The sequence below is a fragment of the Fundulus heteroclitus genome, chromosome 8 (assembly GCF_011125445.2).
Source record: "Fundulus heteroclitus isolate FHET01 chromosome 8, MU-UCD_Fhet_4.1, whole genome shotgun sequence".
Lineage (NCBI taxonomy): Eukaryota > Metazoa > Chordata > Actinopteri > Cyprinodontiformes > Fundulidae > Fundulus > Fundulus heteroclitus.
The window spans coordinates 25,249,153-25,269,803 of record NC_046368.1 but is presented as its reverse complement, the minus strand read 5'-3'; the positions used below and the strand labels follow the sequence as shown (position 1 = coordinate 25,269,803).

At 38.3% G+C, this 20,651-nt stretch overlaps 1 protein-coding gene across 3 annotated transcripts; it reads right to left on the bottom strand.

The window, feature by feature from the left end:
- Positions 1 to 12,210: 12,210 nt before the first annotated feature.
- Positions 12,211 to 16,922, bottom strand: LOC105918029 (neuropeptide FF receptor 2). 3 transcript variants are annotated; one of them, XM_036140420.1, is made up of 4 exons: positions 16,599 to 16,922; positions 14,133 to 14,468; positions 13,348 to 13,471; positions 12,211 to 13,239 (listed from the first exon to the last, which is right to left on the bottom strand). In XM_036140420.1, the coding sequence occupies exons 2-4, from the start codon at positions 14,458 to 14,460 to the stop codon at positions 12,345 to 12,347; spliced, it is 1,347 nt and encodes a 448-aa protein (XP_035996313.1). In that variant the 5' UTR covers positions 14,461 to 14,468; positions 16,599 to 16,922; the 3' UTR covers positions 12,211 to 12,344. The 3 variants fall into 3 exon arrangements, with proteins under 3 accessions (XP_035996313.1, XP_012708466.2, XP_035996314.1); XM_012853012.3 differs by having other exon boundaries at positions 13,348 to 13,447; XM_036140421.1 differs by lacking the exon at positions 16,599 to 16,922 and having other exon boundaries at positions 14,133 to 14,962.
- Positions 16,923 to 20,651: the final 3,729 nt, after the last annotated feature.

The window sequence follows — 20,651 nt, the reverse complement described above, 5'->3', positions numbered from 1 at the left end:
GAATGATGGACACTGGAATTGACAGAAAAGCCAAGGAGAAGATGGGGAGATGGAGCATCAACTAACATCAAACTCCATCCTTTTGCCACAAAAGATGAGTGCAGCATAGCACACTTCAGTGTTCATTCCAGATTTCTCTCAAAAAAATAAAAAAGGGGCTATGAACAATGAACTATGGGTTATGCGCTGGGTTTCGAGATGGAGGGTAATCTCCATTAGAGTCCACCGTGAGTGGTAGGAGCAATCAGATGGACCATTTGTTACCCTTGAGGTTGTGGGTAGTAGAGATGCAGGTTTTGGTTTTGGCTACTGGTTTGAGTTGGGTCTGAATGACTGTTTTGCCCAGTTTTGGCCGTGGTGTTTAGATGGATGTGGAAGGGGTTGGTGGATTATGTGTACATAGTGTGTGCAAGTGGATCACTGGGGGCCCTTGGTTTATTCTACCCTGTCTGTGTATGGTGTAGGTATGTTTGGGTTTTAAGGTTGGCCTGGCTAGGTGTTTCTTTCCAAACAATCTCCCCTTCTTTATTGCGTGTTGGACCTGGGATGTGTGGTTTACGTTCTTTTTCAAGCAAGGTTCTGTCTTGTTGGAGAGTTTTCTAATTAATTCCTCAAATTTCTTTTTGGTCCCTTCTGATTGCCATGTTAAGAGTCCAATTTAACCTCTTTCTGAGGGGTGTCTTGAGTTCTGTTGGGAGTATTTAGTTTTCTGTGAATTGTTGGATTCTGGTGTTGTGATGTATGAATTGAAAAGCCCGTTCTACCCTGTTGGTGAGGGTTTTTGGTCAGTTAGATGTGGTGCCGCTTGTGCATGAAATTGGCACAAGGGACGGATTTCAGACCACTAAGGTTCTTTTTAAATTATCTAACACTAAGGTAGCTAAAAGGGTTGTGTAAAGGGATAGACACGCTTTCCAATCAAAATTCCTTGGGTAGGATCTAAAGTCTGTTTTGGATCCTTGAGTATTTACGTAATTAGCACAGGCGCAGCTGAACTGTATCTATACTTGCCCATAGCTGAATCTTCAAGAAGAATATCAGGACTAATGGTGTCCACTGGGTCACCGAGGGCTTCGGCCAGTTATCACTAGATGTTCTCGCCAGTGGGGGCCCCTTGGGGTGATCAGGTCCCAAGATTAGTCCTGTGTCCAATTATGTGGTGATTTGGTGATAAATTGTTTAAATCAGTGTCAACTATTTCTGGAGTAGCAATCTTTCTTGTTGTGCATACCTTAAAGCTGCTTTTAGGAGTTGTACTTGAAATTTTTAAGTTTTAGTCTCCAGGGTGAATCAAAGGTTGTTTTGGAATCCTAAGCATTCAGTTTCTCATTCACCGATGATATGGATTGGGTTAGCCCTCAGTGGTAGGGATAAACTGTAGGTATTAAATAAGGTTTAGCAATTAAATCAACTTACCTTAGGATTAGGTTACCGTTTTAACGTGTCCTGTCTGGCTGTGTGGCACTAAGAGAGCTCAACAGGTTTACTTTCACATTTGGAGCATTACTGCTTTCACTATAGTGCTCTGCTTGATGTGTATCCAAAAACTTTATTGGATATTATTTTGGAATTATTTAAGGTTCAATGGACACAGAAATGGAAAGGTGAAGGAGACAGAGAGAAAGGGAAAAAGATGAGGCAAAACAATAAAAGGAAGAAGGTGACAAAAAAACAGAGTAGAAGCTAACATCCTGAGATTCTGCTTCTACACCTGAAGAAAGATATGATAATTGTGTTTTACTTCTATAGTGCTTTATCAAGTCCGACGATCCCAAAGCACTTTACACTACAGTGAATCATTCACTCATTCATACCCTGACCTGCAGATAGAGATATAAAAAGAACTGCAAAAATAACCGAAAATGTATCACAGGTACAAACAACCAAGGGGTTGGACAACATCACTGAAAAATATGCAGTATTGTTTAATAAAAGATGTATTTAGCGAGAGCCAAAGCTAATTACAGGGTTTATCTGTATAGAAGTGTATCTGTGAACACCTGTGGGTGTTTGTGGGTGTGTGCTTATATATGCAAGATTTATCCATTGGAAAAGGAAACATACAGAGGAAAGTACATTACAGTGGAAAAGTAGCAGCTGAGTATTTATTTAATTTGATCCTGTGCAATATCCAGTGTTTAATATCCAGGTTATAAAAGACCTTATTAAGTCCTGGTGATACTAATCAAAGCAACCGTATTAGCATGTTGGGGGGGTAGAGGTTTGAGGAGGGGCAGGGGTTGTGGGTTATTCCGATTTTACCACAAGGTGTCATTATTATTTATTTCTCCTTTAAGGCATATTATCATAAGCAGTGAGCTGTCACAGCACAGCTTTTGCTGGGAAAAGTGTAAGTTTAGAAATCCATCTAATAATACTCGGAGAAAATGGTTTTCTATAGCTGGTTACAATGAATTAATGGATAAAACTTTAATTTTACCTTTGCAATCATCCTCAACTCCTCATAGGTTTCTAGTGGATGGGTGCATGAGCAAACATCGCACAGATAAAAGAGGCTTATTCTGCTTTGTTGATTACAGACACATACAGGATGGAATAACTGAGAATAAGGCTGGCTTGATGAGATGTATGCTGATGAGATGTCAGCTTCATGAGATACTGAGGGCGTAATTGCATGATAGTGCTGCATGGATAAACCATTTTTACCTTTGTCTCTTTTCTATTAACACCTGTGGTTTAAAGCTGGAAGCAGCCGCATCACATGCTGAAGGACAGGAATCCAACTCTGTTTTGAGGAACCAAGACCACCAACAGATTTTGTTTCAAGGAAGGATTGTAACAATGAGCCAACGTTACATGTCCAATAGCATTTTAGTATTTTAAAAATGCATTAATAGAAAACAGTTAAACAAGACATCAACAGTTTTTTTTCCTTTTTGTTTATTTTGTTTGGTTGGAATATGTGTTTGTTTTCTAGGAGTGTCTTCACCTGCAGTGGAGGGACCTCATCCTGGCATGTCACTCTCAGGTGTGCAAACAAAACACTCCCTGGGGATTTGAACACAATTTATTGGTTCCCGGTATGGCTAGAACTAGAAGGCAGATTAAAGAGGGGTGATACTGGCCAGAGCCAATTTTTCTGTTGATACAGATTTTCAAGTAATTATTGTTATTGCTGTGTTTAAGATATTTTCACTTTGTATTAGTTTATAAATGCATTGTTTTGTTTGCTCTTTGTCCAGTGTAGATGGTGTTGTATTTTTCCATTTACATTTCAGCCAACCCTAATAATAGTTTTTCCCAATTTAAGTTAATTTGTATTTAAGCTGTTTGTCATTTGGTTCCTCTGTTCTACCACCCTTATTCCTGTTCTTGTCATTGCCTACCATGCTTGTGAGATTTGCAGCTTGGTTTTCTAATAAATATTATTTATTCACTTCATGATGAAGCTCCGAAGCTCTTGCACTGCAAAAACGGAACTAAAAGTAAGTAATATTTTCTTAAAATTAGTGTATCTGTCCTTGATTTGAGCAGGTAAATAAGATGATCTGCCAATTGAATAAGATTTTAACTTAAAACAGGAACAATTCATCTCCATCATCTTATTTCAAGTGCAGTATATCTAATTATCTTATTTTAGGGGTAAAAATACTCATTCCATTGGCAGATAATCTTATTTACCTACTCAAATCAAGGACAAAAACACTCATTTTAAGAACGTTTTACTTATTTTTAGATCAGTTTTTGCAGTGTGTCTGTATTTTGGTCCTGCTACTACCACACAAAGACAAGACAATGCCAAAGTTGTTTTGTTTTTTTTTATTGTGGTTTTCTTTTAACCTTTTTATTATTATTATTACTCCTATATATCCTACAAAATTACTTTAATTTGGTGAAAATAGAAATAACTTTAAAACATGAACTTAAACCTTCAGCATTACTTTGGTAGGATGAGATAATAAAGTCTAAACAAAGCTATTTAAGTAACCAACTAAGATGTGATTCTTTTATTAAAGATTTTAATTAAAAATCTGTCAGAGATATTCAGAGATTAACCGTGTTCAAGCTGCAGAGGAGCAAAAAGGCCAGGGGTTGCCAGCAAACAGCTCTGGGAAACATAATGGAACATATGTATCCTTAATGAACACCTCACATGAAATGACACGTAAAGCTGATGGAAAAGCACAGATAGAAAAATCACTGAAGGTGGAAGCACAAAATGGTTTCTGTGGATTAGCAGGACCTTAAGGGGACTTTAATCTGTTGCGGAGACAATCCATTTCCTATTCCCCCGCAGGAAATACATTTAAAAGATAGTGTGGTTGCTTATTCTCAGGGCACTTTGTAATCACCTGTAATATCAGTTGATTATATTTCTGTCTCTGTGAGTGTTGATGATGGTCGTATTGAAATCCCCAAAATGAAAATTTTAATTGCTTTACATTTATTTTGTTTTATGTCAGCTATATATGCCCCTCTGTGAATCACTGTTATTTTTTTTTATAGTTTTTCAGATATGTTTGTCTCTGTCACACAGAAGCACAGCGACATCAAGTTTTCACGCCAGAAGGCTGACAAGTTCATTTGTACACAATGTAAAAAACATTAAAAAAGAACTGTGGCTGTCTTTTGTCAGAATGGATGTTTACGATTAGTTTGGCAGAGCTGCATCAAATAAAACTTTCAGCTTTGCTAAAACATTTCCAGCAATAATGATCAGAATGTAAAAGTCAATAAATCCGTTACTGTTTTCCATCTCCTGATGCTGTTTTTTTTTGTTTTTTTGTCTTTGCTTCACTGAACTTATTGCTTGAAATCCCTGATCTCAGAGGCAGTTTGTGTTTCTCTAGACAGGAGTTGCATACAAAGATGTTCCACTGACAACTCAGATAATGAAATACAAATATCAACCACAGGCAGAAAAGTGTATATTTTTAGAGAATAATTAATTTACCATGTGCAATTCTCTTCTTTGTTTGATAAACACAATTTTTTTTAAACTTGTCTTTTTATATTGTTTGATGTTTGATATTTATTTAAGATTTAGCATTAAGGAAGAAATCAAAAAAGTAATTATTCAGAGGTCTGCTTGAGGCATCAGATGAGAATGAGACTTCTAAACCTCTACGCTGTCTGTCTGGTTCATTTGTTTTAAGCATGGCGCTTAATTCATTTCAGATTTAATGACTTCCTTTCCAGCTGCCTGTCTCAGCTGTTTCCGCAACTTTTAGAAGTTCAGAATCGCTCACAATGTTAAAAAGTGTTCTACCCCCCCGATGTTGTGCATTAACACATATGTTTGAGTTTGTTATCCTGTTCCACAGCGTTGATCTACAGATGAGAGCGAAGGTTTACAGTTCCAGGACATCAGGAAACTTGTAACATTTTGTATGTTCACTGTTGCTCTGCCATGAAGATCAGGTACCTCCACTATGTGATTAGGTTTCACAACTATTTAATTAAGGATTAGAAAACTGCACTGAAATAAAGACTCCTATGGAGTAAAGGCCTGTCTGGGGTGGACCTCAACTTTTCGGCAAATGACAGCTGAAGAATGGCATCCACTCCCCTGCGATCCTGCGACGATATGCATGTATAGATGGTGGATGGAGAGGAAACTTTTTCGACAATGCTGGTTTATTTTTGTAATCACCCCTCCTGAGACAATAAGTTTGAGAACATCGAACAATGACACAACAGACATAGGCCTACAAAATCTCACTAAAATATTCTGTACATCATGAAAGACATAATTCACACGTACACGCCATTCTTGCAATCTCTGTCCCACACAACTTGTGTACTTCTCCTTTCAAACACCCACAAATTGCTCCAGAACTGCCCGGAGAGTCCTGGAAACAGCCCACAGCTTTGACCAGAGCATTTTAACCCTCCAGATCCCATAAAGAAAATATTTCCAACAATATGCTCCATCTGAGAGTGAGTCCACCCCAGCTAATAAGTACAGGTGATCAGAGTTGACAGTAATTACTGGCAGCAGTTGGAGTGGATGTGGGCTAATTGACTGGAGACTGAGCTGATTGGATAGTGGCTGAAGAGGTGACAGGTTGATAGGATGGTGGCTGATTCAAGAATAAACAAATGAAAACATAAATCATGACAAGGAGTGATGCTGAAAAACTAGTCCATGCATTTGTTACTTGAAGGCTGGACTATTGTAATTCTTTACTATCAGGAAGTCCACAAAATGCAGTTCAAAGTCTTCAGCTGATCCAAAATGCTGCAGCAAGAGTTCTTATGAAAATCAACAAGAGGGATCATATTTCTCCAATTTTAGCTTCCCTTCATTGTCTTCCTGTTAAATCAAGAATAGAATTTAAAATTCTTCTTCTATCGTATAAAGCCGTTAATAATCAAGCTCCATCATATATCAGAGCTCTGATTACCCCGTATGTTCCTAACAGAGCACTTCGCTCTCAGACTGCAGGTCTGCTGGTGGTTCCTAGAGTCTCTAAAAGTAGAATGGGAGGCAGATCCTTTAGCTATCAGGCTCCTCTCCTGTGGAAACAACTCCCAGTTTTGATCTGTGAGGCAGACACCCTGTCTACTTTTAAGACTAATCTTAAAACTTTCCCTTTTGACAAAGCTTATAGTTAGAGTGGCTCATGTTACCCTGAGCTACCTCTATAGTTATGCTGCTATAGGCTTAGGCTACTGGAGGACATCAGGGACTATTTTATCACTCTGATGAGTTCTCCTACTGTTCTCCAATTTGTATTGCTTGTTGTTATTTAAAAAAATTTTCACATTTGGTTCTTTGTCATTTTTCCTTCATAGTAGGTATACCTGGTCTGGCGTTCTGTGTGCTCAGTATGAGGGATTGCTGCAAAGCCATGGACAGTGCAGACGACTGTCCAGTGTGGTTCTATGCTCTTATAGGAGTGAATGCTGCTTCCCAAGACTTGATGCAATCCGCTGGCTTTCCTTAGATAGGAAACTTTTCGACCAATCTGTTTAAGTTGATTGAATTTGACTTTGTTGAATACCTTAAAATGACATTTGTTGTGAATTGGTGCTATATAAATAAAATTGAATTGAACTGAATTGAATTGAAAACATACAAATGTCCATACATATAGGTTGAGTATTTTCTTTCTCTCTATAGCTTCAAGAACTCAATAAAAATAACAAAGTGACTCCTTATCATATATTTTTCTTTACCTTTTTATTCAAAAGTTACAGAGCAAACAAAGACCACAAGCAATGCAGATGTTACAACTCCTAACAAAGGATGAAACCTCGTTAGAGGTTAGACTCGCATGTAGATTGACCTGGAAATGATCGCCCCTCACAATGGAGAGTTGTTAGGCTGACTCACTGGAGAAATGTTGTCATCACATGTATGGAGGTGTGAATTTGGGGTGAAACTTGCGAATCTACATATGAGTCTAAGCTCTAACGAGGTCTCCAGCAGGTGTATAAAGCTTGGAACCCCACATTCCTGGATAGGAAGCAAAACACCTTCAGCTTCAGAATAGAAGTCCAGATGTTTTATTTTTTAACCTTCTTTTGGATTGATCATAACCAGGATGGCTGAGAATCTTCACCAACATATGAGCCATTTCATGTCCTTCCAGTTTTGAAGACTGGCTAAAAAAAAACTGGGCCACTATGTTGTTATATATAAATTCTGAGGGAAACACAAAGTTATGCACCACTAATTAAAAATCTCTACACATTGATCAATGTAAAAAGTAAACATAGACGTTTCAGTTATATTAACATTTGCCATTTTTATGGGTGCCAACGACCAATCTGCAAATCTCCAAGTTTTGTTTTTCGTTTGGATGAAGATGGCGTTGCAGTAAAATGTGAAATGATTGTAAGGACTTTTCCACATCTTTATCAGATTTTTATATAAATGCGGCATGTGCTGTAGAAAGCAAAACGTTTAATGTAGATTCCTACGTATTCTCCTCTACTACACTTATCCCGCCATGCCACACATGAGGTTTTCATGACATCCTCCTATCATGCTCAAATCCTACAGCTGATCATGAATAAATCTTTCCGCTGGCAGTGTTACAGGCATTCAAACCTTGGAGTGGCCTGTGAGGAACAGGTACTCACTTTCCAAGTCAACCTGCTGTTGCATTTCATATCTGTCAGCCCAATGCCAACAGCCTGGGGGCAACTGGAGCGAGAACTTTGATTGGACCAAGCTGACAAATTCCTATCTCACTGTGATGGGAATTTGAGCAGCCTTGTTTACCATGCTGCTCTGGTGTCTATGTTTCTTTTTCGGCTACTGCTCCCAAGGATCTAGGTGTTCATTTTTCCAATAATATATAAAAAAAAAATAACTTTCAGGGGTAAAATGTTCCGTTCACTTCTGTGGAACAGCCTGATCACACAACACGACCTCAAAAATGACGGGAATGGCATCATTTGCGAAACATATTTAAAGTAAGAAGATATTATTTGTAGATAATATTCCATTATCATTGCAAATGATCTGAGCTTTGTATATGAAATGTTTAACATTATATGTTAATCTCTTGTAACCTAATCCAATACTAATCCACAGCTTTCTTTTATTATTATTCATTTCAACTGTTCACATATCTACAGAGGACTGTGTACAAGGTTGCTCATAAATGGGATCGATGAATAAGAAGAGAAAAATTAATCCAGGCAGATTATTCTAAAAAGAGCAAAGGTCCACCATTTCAAGCATTATATCACCAACAGATCAACATTTAATGGTGCTACTCCTGTGTCACGCCCTCCTACTGATGGGAGAAATATTAGTGCCATGCCCACAGTGCTGCCCAGAAAACACATGATGTAGACAGTACACGAGGGGGCTGTGGCTCAGTGGGAAGAGTAGTCACTTTGCTGTCTGAAAGTTGTGGGTTCAATTCCAGCTTCCTGCTGTTGTGTGTGGATGTGCCCATGAGAAGGCACTTAACCCTATTGTGTCTACTGAATGTGGCTGTAGTGTAAAACTAAATAGTTAATATGACTAGTAGAGCGCTACATTTACCACAGATAGAATCTAAGATACTGTTTAGAATATCAATCGGGCTTAAAAATACAGTCCTCCTCCAGGTGTTTACTGCCAGTCATACATTTAAGACATGTTTAGGGGATATTAGATTTTTGAGAATACTTTTGTATTTCTCTCGGTGTCACTATAATGTGAAGCTTGAGCGAAAGTTCAATTGAAGAAACTCTATTGCCTACCTCCATCCAATCAGAGGCTCATCCGCTTCCGACGCAAGCCAATCAGCTTTGAACTGCTCCTCCTCGAAGCCAATCACCATCCTGGGTTCATCTTAAAAGAACTTCAAATCCATGTCTCAGCCTTCTACCCAGCAAGCGCAGGTAGTGGCCGCGCAATGTCTGGTTTGGACTCAGATGACTCTGATTCAACCCACCGCCATCCCCTTCTCCACCATCGTAGGAAAGCTCCATCTGGCTTTCCTATGGTGCTCCTTCAACCTCATGCTTATCAGAGTGTAATTCCTCCCGGACTCTTATTGCATTCCCTGTCACATCTCAATCGGTCCGACAGAAGACCGCCATGTTGAGCCTGGTTCTGCCAGAGGTTTCTTCCCAGAGGGGAGTTTTTCCTCTCCACAGTCGCATCATGCTTGCTCATCATGGACAGGTTCATGCAAACCTGTGTTTATCCAAGCTGGAAATCTATCTTTCTGGGTCCCTGAGTGAAGGACTACTATCAGCCTACGCAGTCTACTGGATCCCATCAATTCAGCTCAAGCAGATCATCTCGCAAACCAGCATTTATGGACAGAACAAACTTTATTTATCTCCACTCCACCACCAGTTTCAGGCCTGGGGGGATCATTCCTATTCTCATACGCCTGCTTATGCATATTAAAGTATAATTCAGTGTGAATGTTTCCTGCCGAGGTCTGAGTGCCAAAGTCTTAAAACATTGTATCAATAAAATTCTTCTAATTGTCTTTTTTGTCCATGTGAGTTTTTCAGATTGAAGTGTCTTATTTGGTCCGTACACCACTAGATCCACCACTGGTTTAAGAGCGTTCTTAAACCAGTTCTAAATTTGTTGTTTCATAACGTCTGCTTTTCTATTCAATAGATTAACGTACCCCAGAGGAAATCTTCAGACTTCAGATAAGCTCCATACCACCATATAGCTCCACCACCATGTTTACAAAAATAGGACAAATTATTGGAGCACTTATGTGGATTTAAAATTTCTATTATATATATATATATTATAATATCATATCTTATTCTCTCATACTTTGGGGCTTTCAACCAATAACAAAACTAAGGATCCCATAATGTCAATGTACATTTTATTAAATGACACCAAATCGGTCTGTCATTTAACACCCATTTGTTGTTGGTTTTTTTTGTGTGTTTTTGTTTTTGTTTGGGGGTTTTTGCTATCTTGAGTTTAAGCATGACTGTAACATAAAATTAGGTTTCAACTGGCTGTAGGATTTTAAATGTTGAAGGATTTAACATGAAATTAACAGGATCTTCTGTAAGCATAATGTATCTTCCATGTTCTCTGTTTTCCTCTGCTTAAACATAAAGTTTGTGTGGGATTGTTTTATCTAAATAATTCTAAACATGACAAAGACTCACTTTGCACACTTTTAGTTCTTTTACATGTTTTACTTGTATCTTCTAAAATAATAATTTAATTATATGGGTTGGATCAGTATATTCTTACATTCAGTATTTTTTTAATAAGTAATTTAAGTAATTAAGTAATTTATTTTACTTCAGAAGATGAATTGAAAGTATGGTCTGAAGCTGCACGGGGAAAGGTGGTCAACACTGTTGCCTCACAGGTAAAAGACCGCCAGCATCTACTCCACACTGTCACAATAGGGCCATTAGACGGACTTGGGTCCATGCTGAAACAAAAAACAGGTAATTCAGAAGTAAATCATAATTTTTATATTTATTCTGCAAGGAATTGTGTTGGATCAGCATACATCCCACCAAAATAATTTAACAAACATATTATGTACATTTCTTAACCTTAAAAAGGCTCTGGTTTAAATCAGCCCTTCTACAATTTGAATCCTTATTTCGTATTCACATCACTGTTTTGTACCTGTAAACAAACAATGTCAACCCTATGTAATTAACTATTGTGTATCAGTATCAGTTTTTTTCTCTTAACTAAATAATTTTTGATAAATTATATGATTTAAAATTAAATTAAAACATATATCAAATATATTTGTATATATAATGTATTTTAGGTTAAACGTTGCGTCCATTGATTGTGGTTCTGATAATGAGCAGGCCAACCCTCCAGGTACACACTGACACAGATTTGGTCGCTAGGGTATCAATGTTCAGTACTAACCAATATTGTGTAGCACAATGTGAAGTGAGTCACCAGCTTCTGTTTTTAATCAGAAACAATGTCACTCTCACTCATAAGCAGAGGAGTCATTGTTTCACCAGACACCATGAAGATAACATCTGTTTATGAACTCAGAGCTTCAGGGATACGATATGCAGACGGCTTTAGATGGAGATGGTCCTGACAGCGTCACTATAGCAACCAACAAAGAAGGTTTTAGATGAGCATTGTGAGAAAATAAAAAACTAGAAACGTTTACCGAGGTATTTGTTTTCCAAGGGGTTAATTGCTGTTGCTCAATTGGCTCTTATGAAATGTCGGAGAACATAATCTCCAATTTAAACGTGACTTTGAAAGTGTCCCATAACCACATTTCCAAGTAGAAGAAAATGGTAGATAAGTCGCTTTAATATTTGTTAACACAGGTACAAAAAACATTCTCCAGGTGAGTACAAATTCATATGTAATTCATATATATATACACATACATATATATATATAGATATACATACATTATATATATATATATATATATATATATATATATATATATATATATATATATACACATACATATATATATAGATATACATACATTATATATATATATATATATATATATATATATATATATATATATACATAGATACACACACACACACATATATATATATATATATATATATATATATATATACATATATATATATATATATATACATATATATATATATATATATATATATATATATATATATATATATATATATATATATATATACAAAATTGCTATTAAAGCCTTAAGTCAGATGTGAAACGACCACATTTGCAAATGGGGCAAACCGACCAGCACCCCTTGAAAACAGTCACAATAACAGTCAAAGTACTCTTTTTTTTTTTTTTTTTTAAGATTTTCTAAATACATTCACTTACAGCAGACATGTAAAGGTTTAACTTATTGGCATGACGTTTTTGTGAACTTGTGTTTTATAATATTTACTAGAGACCTTGGTTGAAGTGGACATGCTTAAGCCCGGTCTTTCTAAATCTGCGACACTTTCTCCAAATCCTCCATGATCAGATCCTGCTCTCTGACGTGGCTTCCACCAGTCAAACAATCTCCCTCCTGACACTGGCACGCTCCGTTCCCGACAAACAGCGACCCGGCTCTGGATGCCGGCCTGCTCGGCGCTGTCGGGTGGACCGGCAGCACGGCGTTCCCTCTGATCCGGTGGGAGAAGGTCCTGTGGCGCAGAACGTCAGCGGAGCACAGCTGGAACTTAAAAGCCGCCTGAAAGCCTTTGCGGAAGTTCTCGTTGAAGAAGCCGTAGATGATGGGGTTCATGCTGCTGTTGAAGAAGGCCAGCCAGTGAGCAAAAGGGTACACGTAGATGTTAATGACACGGTGCTGGCGCTCCGTCAGGCTGGCGTAGTCGCTCAGCATCATGAGCGTCCACAGAGGCAGCCAGGATAAGATGAAAAGCAAAGCCACCACCAGGAGCATCATTATCACCCGCTTCTTCTTCCGAGTGATTGTTTGTCGCCCGTCCACGCTCTGTTTGTTGTTGCCACTCCCCTGTAATGAGGCGCTCCCACTGCCCCTAGCTGGAGGGAGAGTGGTCTTAAAGAGGGTGAAACCAATGCGCGCATACATGATGACGATCAGGCTCAGAGGGGCCAGGTAGATGTTGGCAAAGAGGACCGTGGTGTAGACTTTCCTCATCTCCTGACTCGGCCAGTTCTCCCGGCACCAGTAGAAAGGTCGGGTCTCACTTTCGGTACCAAGGACAATTCGCACCGTCTGCTCCTGCGTGACCTGGAGCATGACCCCTGAGGGGCACATAATGAACACAGCCAGGACCCATATGATGACGATAATTAGCTTGGAGGTGGCGATGGTCAGCTTCTGCTTGAAAGGGTAGACAATGCAGCGGAACCTGGCAAAAGATTTTCGCAAAAGCCAAACAAGATTTTTTTTTTTTTTTCCAGAACCAAAAGCACAGATGATGGTGGCTGGTAGCCGGAGATGAAATACAAACGCTCACCTGTCAACAGCGATTGCGACGAGGGTGAAAACAGATGCTGACACAGATATGCCTTGGACCATCCCGCTCAGTTTGCACACAACGCTGCCAAAGGGCCATCCTGCAGAAGCAAAAACACAAAGTTCTGCCATAGTGTGAGAACAAAAAAAAACAAAGCAGAACTGACACCCCTCGGACATTCTAACGTTTAGCTTTTGCGAATTTATGGGATAGACCACCACAAAGTAGTGCACAGTAGTCATGGTAAAGTTTGATGAAAATTACATAAGGTATCCCTACTTTTTTTTTTAAATGGAAATCTGAGAGTGTGGCATATATTTGCATTCAGTCCCTGCAACTACAGCTGTGTGTTATGGGTATGTCTCTGCCAGCTGTGAACATCTGAAGTATGAAGTTTTAGCCCAGTCTTGTTTGAAAAACAAATGAAGCCCGGTCAAATCAGTTGTAAACAGACATTTTAAGCTTTGCCACAGATTTTCGGTCTGATTGAGGTCTGGACTTTGACTAGGCCATTCTAACGAATGAATACTCTTTGGTCTTGACGAATCCATGGTAGCTGTCATTGTACATTTAGGGCCTTTGCCGGAAATTTAACCTCTACTCAAGTGTTTTACAGCCTCTAACAGGATTCCTCAGTCTCAAGCTCCATTTGCTTTCCCATCAACTATGACCACTTTCCCCGTGAAAAGGTTGAAGGGGTGTGAATACTTTTGGGAGGCACTGTAAACCATCTCTACCGCTTCCCTGCAGATTCCTGCTTGAAGAGCTGAACATTGCCCGGTTACCTGTTATGATGTTGTCCACAAGCGTGGTCGGCATGCAGAAGATGCCAACCAACAGGTCGCTGATGGCAAGGTTGAGAATGAACAGATTGGTGACGGTGCGCATGTTCCTGCTGCGCAGCACGATGAAACACACCACGCCATTGCCCACCATGCACACCACAAAGATGAGCAGGTAGGAAACCGTAAAGACCGCAGCCACGCCGGGTTTGTGGAGATAGAAATCCACGTAGGTGATGTTCCTGTGAGGCGAAGGCTTGTTCTGATACACTGGGGTGCTGGAAAAGTTCAGGTCCTCTGCGGTGGTATTATAAGCTAGATTCTCAGTCATCGTGGTACCTGGGTGTGAAAAGAGACACGGAAAGCGCAGCAGTTCATCTGTTATATATTAGATGGGTTATCTGGTACGTCTTTGGCATGTAAAGATACATTTTCTAAATTAAAATGTCCTCATGAACGCTATAGCATTCACAGTGACACAATGATCCTGCAGGATTACAGGCAGAATGTATTAAGTGTAAAACATCGTAGCCTTTCAGAAACGTTCAGTAACAGCTTTATTGTGTCCTATCTCTAATTCATATCTGATAAGTCAAGCACGTGTTCTTACATTTTACCACAGACAACAAACAGACCTAAATGAGGTATTAACTAACGCAATCAGTCCTCACCTTTTCTTCTCACCTTCCACTCCTGCATCCTGTAGAGACTGGCACTTATGAAATCTCTCCTCTGTTTCTAATAGCCCAGCTTTGTTTGTCCCTCTGGTGGAATAGCTGACATTTATTGGATTTTATTTATTTTAATGTGCAAAGTTGTGCATTTTTTTTCAATAATTACATTTGAGCAAACGGGTACAAGAATGCACTTCTCCGAATCTATTCGAAGAAGAAACAGCAATGCTGTTGACTGTCACATATTTTTACACATTTCCATTGTATCTTAGAGGTAATGGTTAAAATGTAATCATTATCCTGGTCTGTATCAGGAGTGTTTTTTTTTTGGGGTAAGTTCAGTATCTCTTGAGTGAAATATGTGCAAATTGTTGTGCAGTAAAAGTCAGAAGTAATTAGCTCTGAATTTTTATCACAGAATATTTTATTCACAAAATTTCTATTACGGATTCATTATTTACAGCAGTTTAATGCAAACGTTTTCACCCACTCGCCGATTTCTTCTGGTTAAAATAGGACCTGTCTGACAACGTGAAGTAGGCTAAACTAAATCTCACATTGCAACAAATGATGTCTCACCATAGCGACGCAATAAGAGATGACAAAACAAAACCACTGACATTTCTAAGGCTTTAGGACTCTGAACTGCAGTGAAAGTATTTACCCACATATGGAGAAAACATGGAAGCGCAGTGAATTTTCCAATGAGTGGCCCACTTCATCCAGGAGGTCACAAAACAACCCTGACTGACATCTAAAATGCAGCATGCCTCACTCGGCTCAGTTAGGCTTAATGCTTACGATTCAACAATAAGAAAAAGACAGGTCAAAAATGGCATCCAAAGGAGACTTCCAAGGCAAAACTGCCTTCTGCACAAAAAGCTTTGCCAAACTACCCCACACTTTTTTTTGCCTTAGATAATGGAGCCACAAGTGCTGCTCTAGCAAGATTTTTAGCCACCAATCTATGACCTTAAGCTCAAGAGCGCTTGAGCTTTACATCGTGATGCATGATTGCTCGAAAGAGAAAAAATTAAGTTATGGAGTGGCCCGGTCAAGTACGGACTTTAATCCAATTGAGAAGCTGTAGGCATTTTAGCTATTAGCATTAACCCGACCAGATCACTGATGCTCAAAAACCCTCTGATGTTGCTGAATTGAATCTATTTCGCAAAGAAAGGAGGGCCAAAATCTTCCCACAGAAAACATGTTGCCAGTTATTGTAAACACTTGATGGCAATTGTTGCTGCCAGCACTGCCACAGCCAGTTATTAGGTGTAGGGAGCAATCACTATTTTTACACACAGACAGATTCCTGTTCCAAGTTGGGTCGGATGGCTTTATTCCCTTGCAAAATTAATTAATTAGAAAATTCCATCTTGTATTTCCTCACGTTCTATTCATGCGATATTAAAACGTGTATGATCAGCGGAGACATTTCAGTGAGATTAAAAACAATAAGAGAGCACCGTGGGGGGCAAATGGAATCAGACTTACTGCATGAATCAGATCTTTCTTTCTGCACAGATAAATAAAGCCTGTTAGTCATAAACTCTTGGTGCCATTGTTTTTGAAACAATAACACTGCTGACAATGAATCACTTTCCTGAAATACTTTAAAAAAACCAACATCAACTCATGGAAATAAAAATTAATTGAACCCAAAAGGGCTCATATTTACATTGATAAAGAATGTATTGTGTCGTTGTGATTCTAAATAGCCTTAAAATTCCTGAAACACAAGAAGAACAAAAACTAAAGCTAAAAAACAAAACAACAAACGCCACATTCTTACCTTAAAAGAAAACAATATTTGAATTGTTTTCCCTTCTTCTCTCTTTACTCCATTTCACGGATATTCCCCTTGTTCAGAGCAGGAAAGCAGCGCGCTTTCATTCCTAAGTGAGATCCTGTACATCTGCTCAGTGCTCCTACCAGGCAGAGACTGCTGTAGCACTTATAGATGACAGAGAGGAGACGAGATACACTTGGGAGATACGTGCTGGGTGGTGAAAGGGCTGGGAGAAATAACTGTTCTGAGGGCTTATATAAACTCAGTATTATATACAAAGATACTCATGCCAATAACGGGTAAAGAGAGGCTGCCTCAGACATCTGTGTCTTTGGCATCATGTAGGCGAACAGGTGATGGGAAATATGATGGGTTTGCTTTTGGATCAGGATCAATTCCCTCCCTCTTCAGTCTGCGCTGATCCACCAGAACAGATTAACGCAAAAGTCAAACAGGTGAAGAAACATCTCTAAAAGTACCGGTGCAGACTTTTCATGGAATTGAACATGTTGTCCAACAGTTTTCTCTGAATGAAGCTTGAATTATAAAGAGGAAGGCTTGAGAAAAGGCATGCCGCTACAAAACAACATCACTGGGATCTTTTTTTTCTTTGTCAACGGACAAAAGGAAGCTACAAGGTTTTAATAAACAGTCTGTACTTGAAAAAAGATGGAGCACCAAGGGACATGAGATGAGGAGATATAAAGGTGGGGACCATCTGTAGGAGGTGAAACCTAATCAGTGTGCTTCAAGCTCACAAAGACGTTTGTGGGGTAATGAAAATTCAGATGAGGAGAGCGAAGTGGGATATGACAGGCCTGCTAATGTTACCATAAAAAAAAAATGGAACGCTTAATTAACATGTCAAAAGGCCTTTAGCGATTAATCTGCTGCAACTGCATAGGGAGTTTCACCATAGAGAAAATTCCACAGAACAAAACAGACTGACGGCCACATTTGTATGGGGTCTAGCTGTCCACTTGACTCTTCGCTTAATTGGTTTTCAGTATGACTTCTACATTGTTGTTGTCAAAATGGCTGAATTTCCACATTGCCTGATCAAATAGTGCTGAAGCTCTCTCCTGATATCACCAATATAGAAGTTTGATTCCACAGGCTGTCTAGTACAGTAAATGAAAAATGTGTGACATAGTAAGTCATCTAACTGGCCATAAATGTGCAGTGAAAACGTACAGGGTGAGGCCCACAGGAACTGGCAGAGGAAGGGCACATCACAAGAGACGAGATGAGACGTTGTGTTAGGCATGAGGTGGCTGAGGCAGGTATATGTGGACAGGAATACAGGTGAGCAGAGAAGGAAGTAACCACTGGCAGCAGGTGGAGCTGATCTGGGCTAATTTACTGGTGACTCAGGAGACTGAGCTGATTGGATAGTGGCTGATTCAAGAAAAGTCCAAAACAAAGCAAACAAAAACCTAAAACATGACAGAATGTATGGACTTACGCAATACGACATAATTTACCAAGGAGTCCCAACAGGACAACAGGAAGGGTCTGCAACTTGCATCCATGGACTTCATATATCAGTAAAGGCAAGAACAGGTGCATTTTTTTAATGGGGGAACATGAATGGAGAAAGAAGGCAATACAATAGAATACAATATAATGTCTTGAAAAGATATTCATTCTTTTCTACTAGCTAAGGAATGTCTTTGCTGGGGGCCCATTGCAGATGTCTTGGGCCCAGTGACGGTGATTATATATTTAAAACAACACTGAAGAAATATCTGACTTAAATTCAGGAAAATTGTTGATACATTAAAAAATGGCAGAAGAGGAGCTCTGGAAATTTAAGTATAAATTGTTTGAATGGAAAACATGTATTGACCTTGTCCTGCTGTTGAGCAGGATCAAGGTGTTTCTAATTGCGTTATGTTTAACAGAAAGGTAGCAAAATAAACTATAGCACAGACAAGAAAAATAGACAAGCACAGTGGTATTTTTCCATATTTTTACACAAAAAAACAAAAATCTTTTCTGCAATTAAACACACCAAATACAGATTTCTGCTGACATCCTCTTGAAAATAAAAAAAAAATAAAAACTATAATGGCTGCTCACATTAGAGAATCAGAAAAAAGCTAACATATATATCACTAAAATATTTGAGATGCTAGCCCTAGAAGAGTTACCTCTATCATGCGGGCCAATCTAATTTTTTTCATAGGGTTCCTATTAAAGTTTAGCGGTATATTAAGTGATTTTAAGACTGTCAAAGGTGCCCTGCAATGTTAAGTCACTGGGTATAAAATAGTTTTTTTCAGCATGCATAAGGTAAGAAATGTTAACAATTTATTGTCACAAACTGTAAGATTTAGGAACATGTGTGATCTAGTTTCTGATTACATGGGTTTAATGGGCCACTTCATTACTCTCATAAATGTTGGCTAACTTAATAAAATGTCTACAAACTAACAAGACACATGCCAAAAAGTTTCTTGTGCAGACCTGAGGAGAAACATATAACTACATGTTAGCATTATGCAGTTTCACCTGCCAGTCCTAAAAATCCAGCATAATGACGCAAGCTGATGTAAACTTGTTTCTCAGGTCTTATGAAAGGTTGATGCTACGATTATGTATTATGCAATATATAGCCATAGGGTTTTCTAGTATATATATATATATATATGAGATTGTTTGGAAGGTTGATGGTTTCATTCAAACTTTATGCTTTAAAAATGATATTAAATGACAATAGCTTTAAAGGCCATTCCATTACACCAATCATTTGGGTTATCTTCCTCTAAAAAAAAATACAAAACAGTTTTTTAAATATATGCTAAGAGGGATTACTCTTAAATGCATTTTGGATTATTGTATGAACAAGAGTTGCACTGTTAAGGTTATATTTGGTTAAAAGTAATAATGTTCTTTTACACATATGGATTCCTATATCTATCTAGCCTTCTTTTAATTTATGTTTATAGTTTACAGTTATGTTCAGTACTTTTTTTAGCCTCTGGTTATTTTAAAGCTATTTATAAATAAAGTTGGGATGGTGTGGAATACTGTAAAATGAGTATATATAGAGTCATATCAATAAAATTAGAATATTACTTCATGTTTCATGTTTTCCAGGAGCTTAATTCACTTAGTGAAACACACCATATAGATTAATTACGCACAGACTGATGTTTTCAAGGCTCTTTTTTTTTCCTGTCAAGAGTGTTTTATATGACAGTTAATGAAAATACCCCATTTCATTTCTTTGATTAGAATATCTCATCAAACCAATAAATTACTTGAATAATTAATTTTGATGCAGAAATGTAGGCGTAATGAAAAGTATGTTTAACATCTGCCTAAAGATTATTATTATTATTTAAAGGCACTTTTGATCACACAAACAACTTGTGTGATGCATATTCTAATCTACTTGGGCATAGCCGATGTTTTATTACCAGGGGGAAACTATTGCTTTTTCAGCATTAAGTGTGCGTAATCTGCATATCACAGATAATGAAACAATGCAAGACAAACATAGAACAATGAACCTATCGGTTGTAAATCTACCACAAAAACATTTACCTTGTAGCTCAATATTATTAATATCAGAGGAGCATTCTCATGAGATTTCTCTGAAGCAGAGAGGTAAAACCACCTGAAATCAGCTTTATTATAACCTTCACTTCTTCACAAAATCTCCCCTCTTTGTTCATGTTTTCTGCATGATGGAACGAGAAACATTGTGCTTTTTTCAGGAAACAATGTTAGTCAACTGCATAAATAATCAACAATACATTTTGCATTTGAATCTATTACAGAAAATATCTCAGTTGACTCAGGCATGCTTTGCGCTGAGCATGAAATGCTTTGATGTGGATTTTGTGTTTTTCTGTCTAAAGTTAGGCATAAAATTATTCACATCACTCGCAGATTCGATTCTGTTGTTTTTATTCAACCAAGATGTTTATTCACGACAGAAAATGAGACAGCAGACATTTTTTTTGTTTACATTTAATAAATATTTTTTTTATAAGTATTGAGGAAGTCAAACCATTCTTATAAGTGCCGACCAGCTTTTTGCAGGTT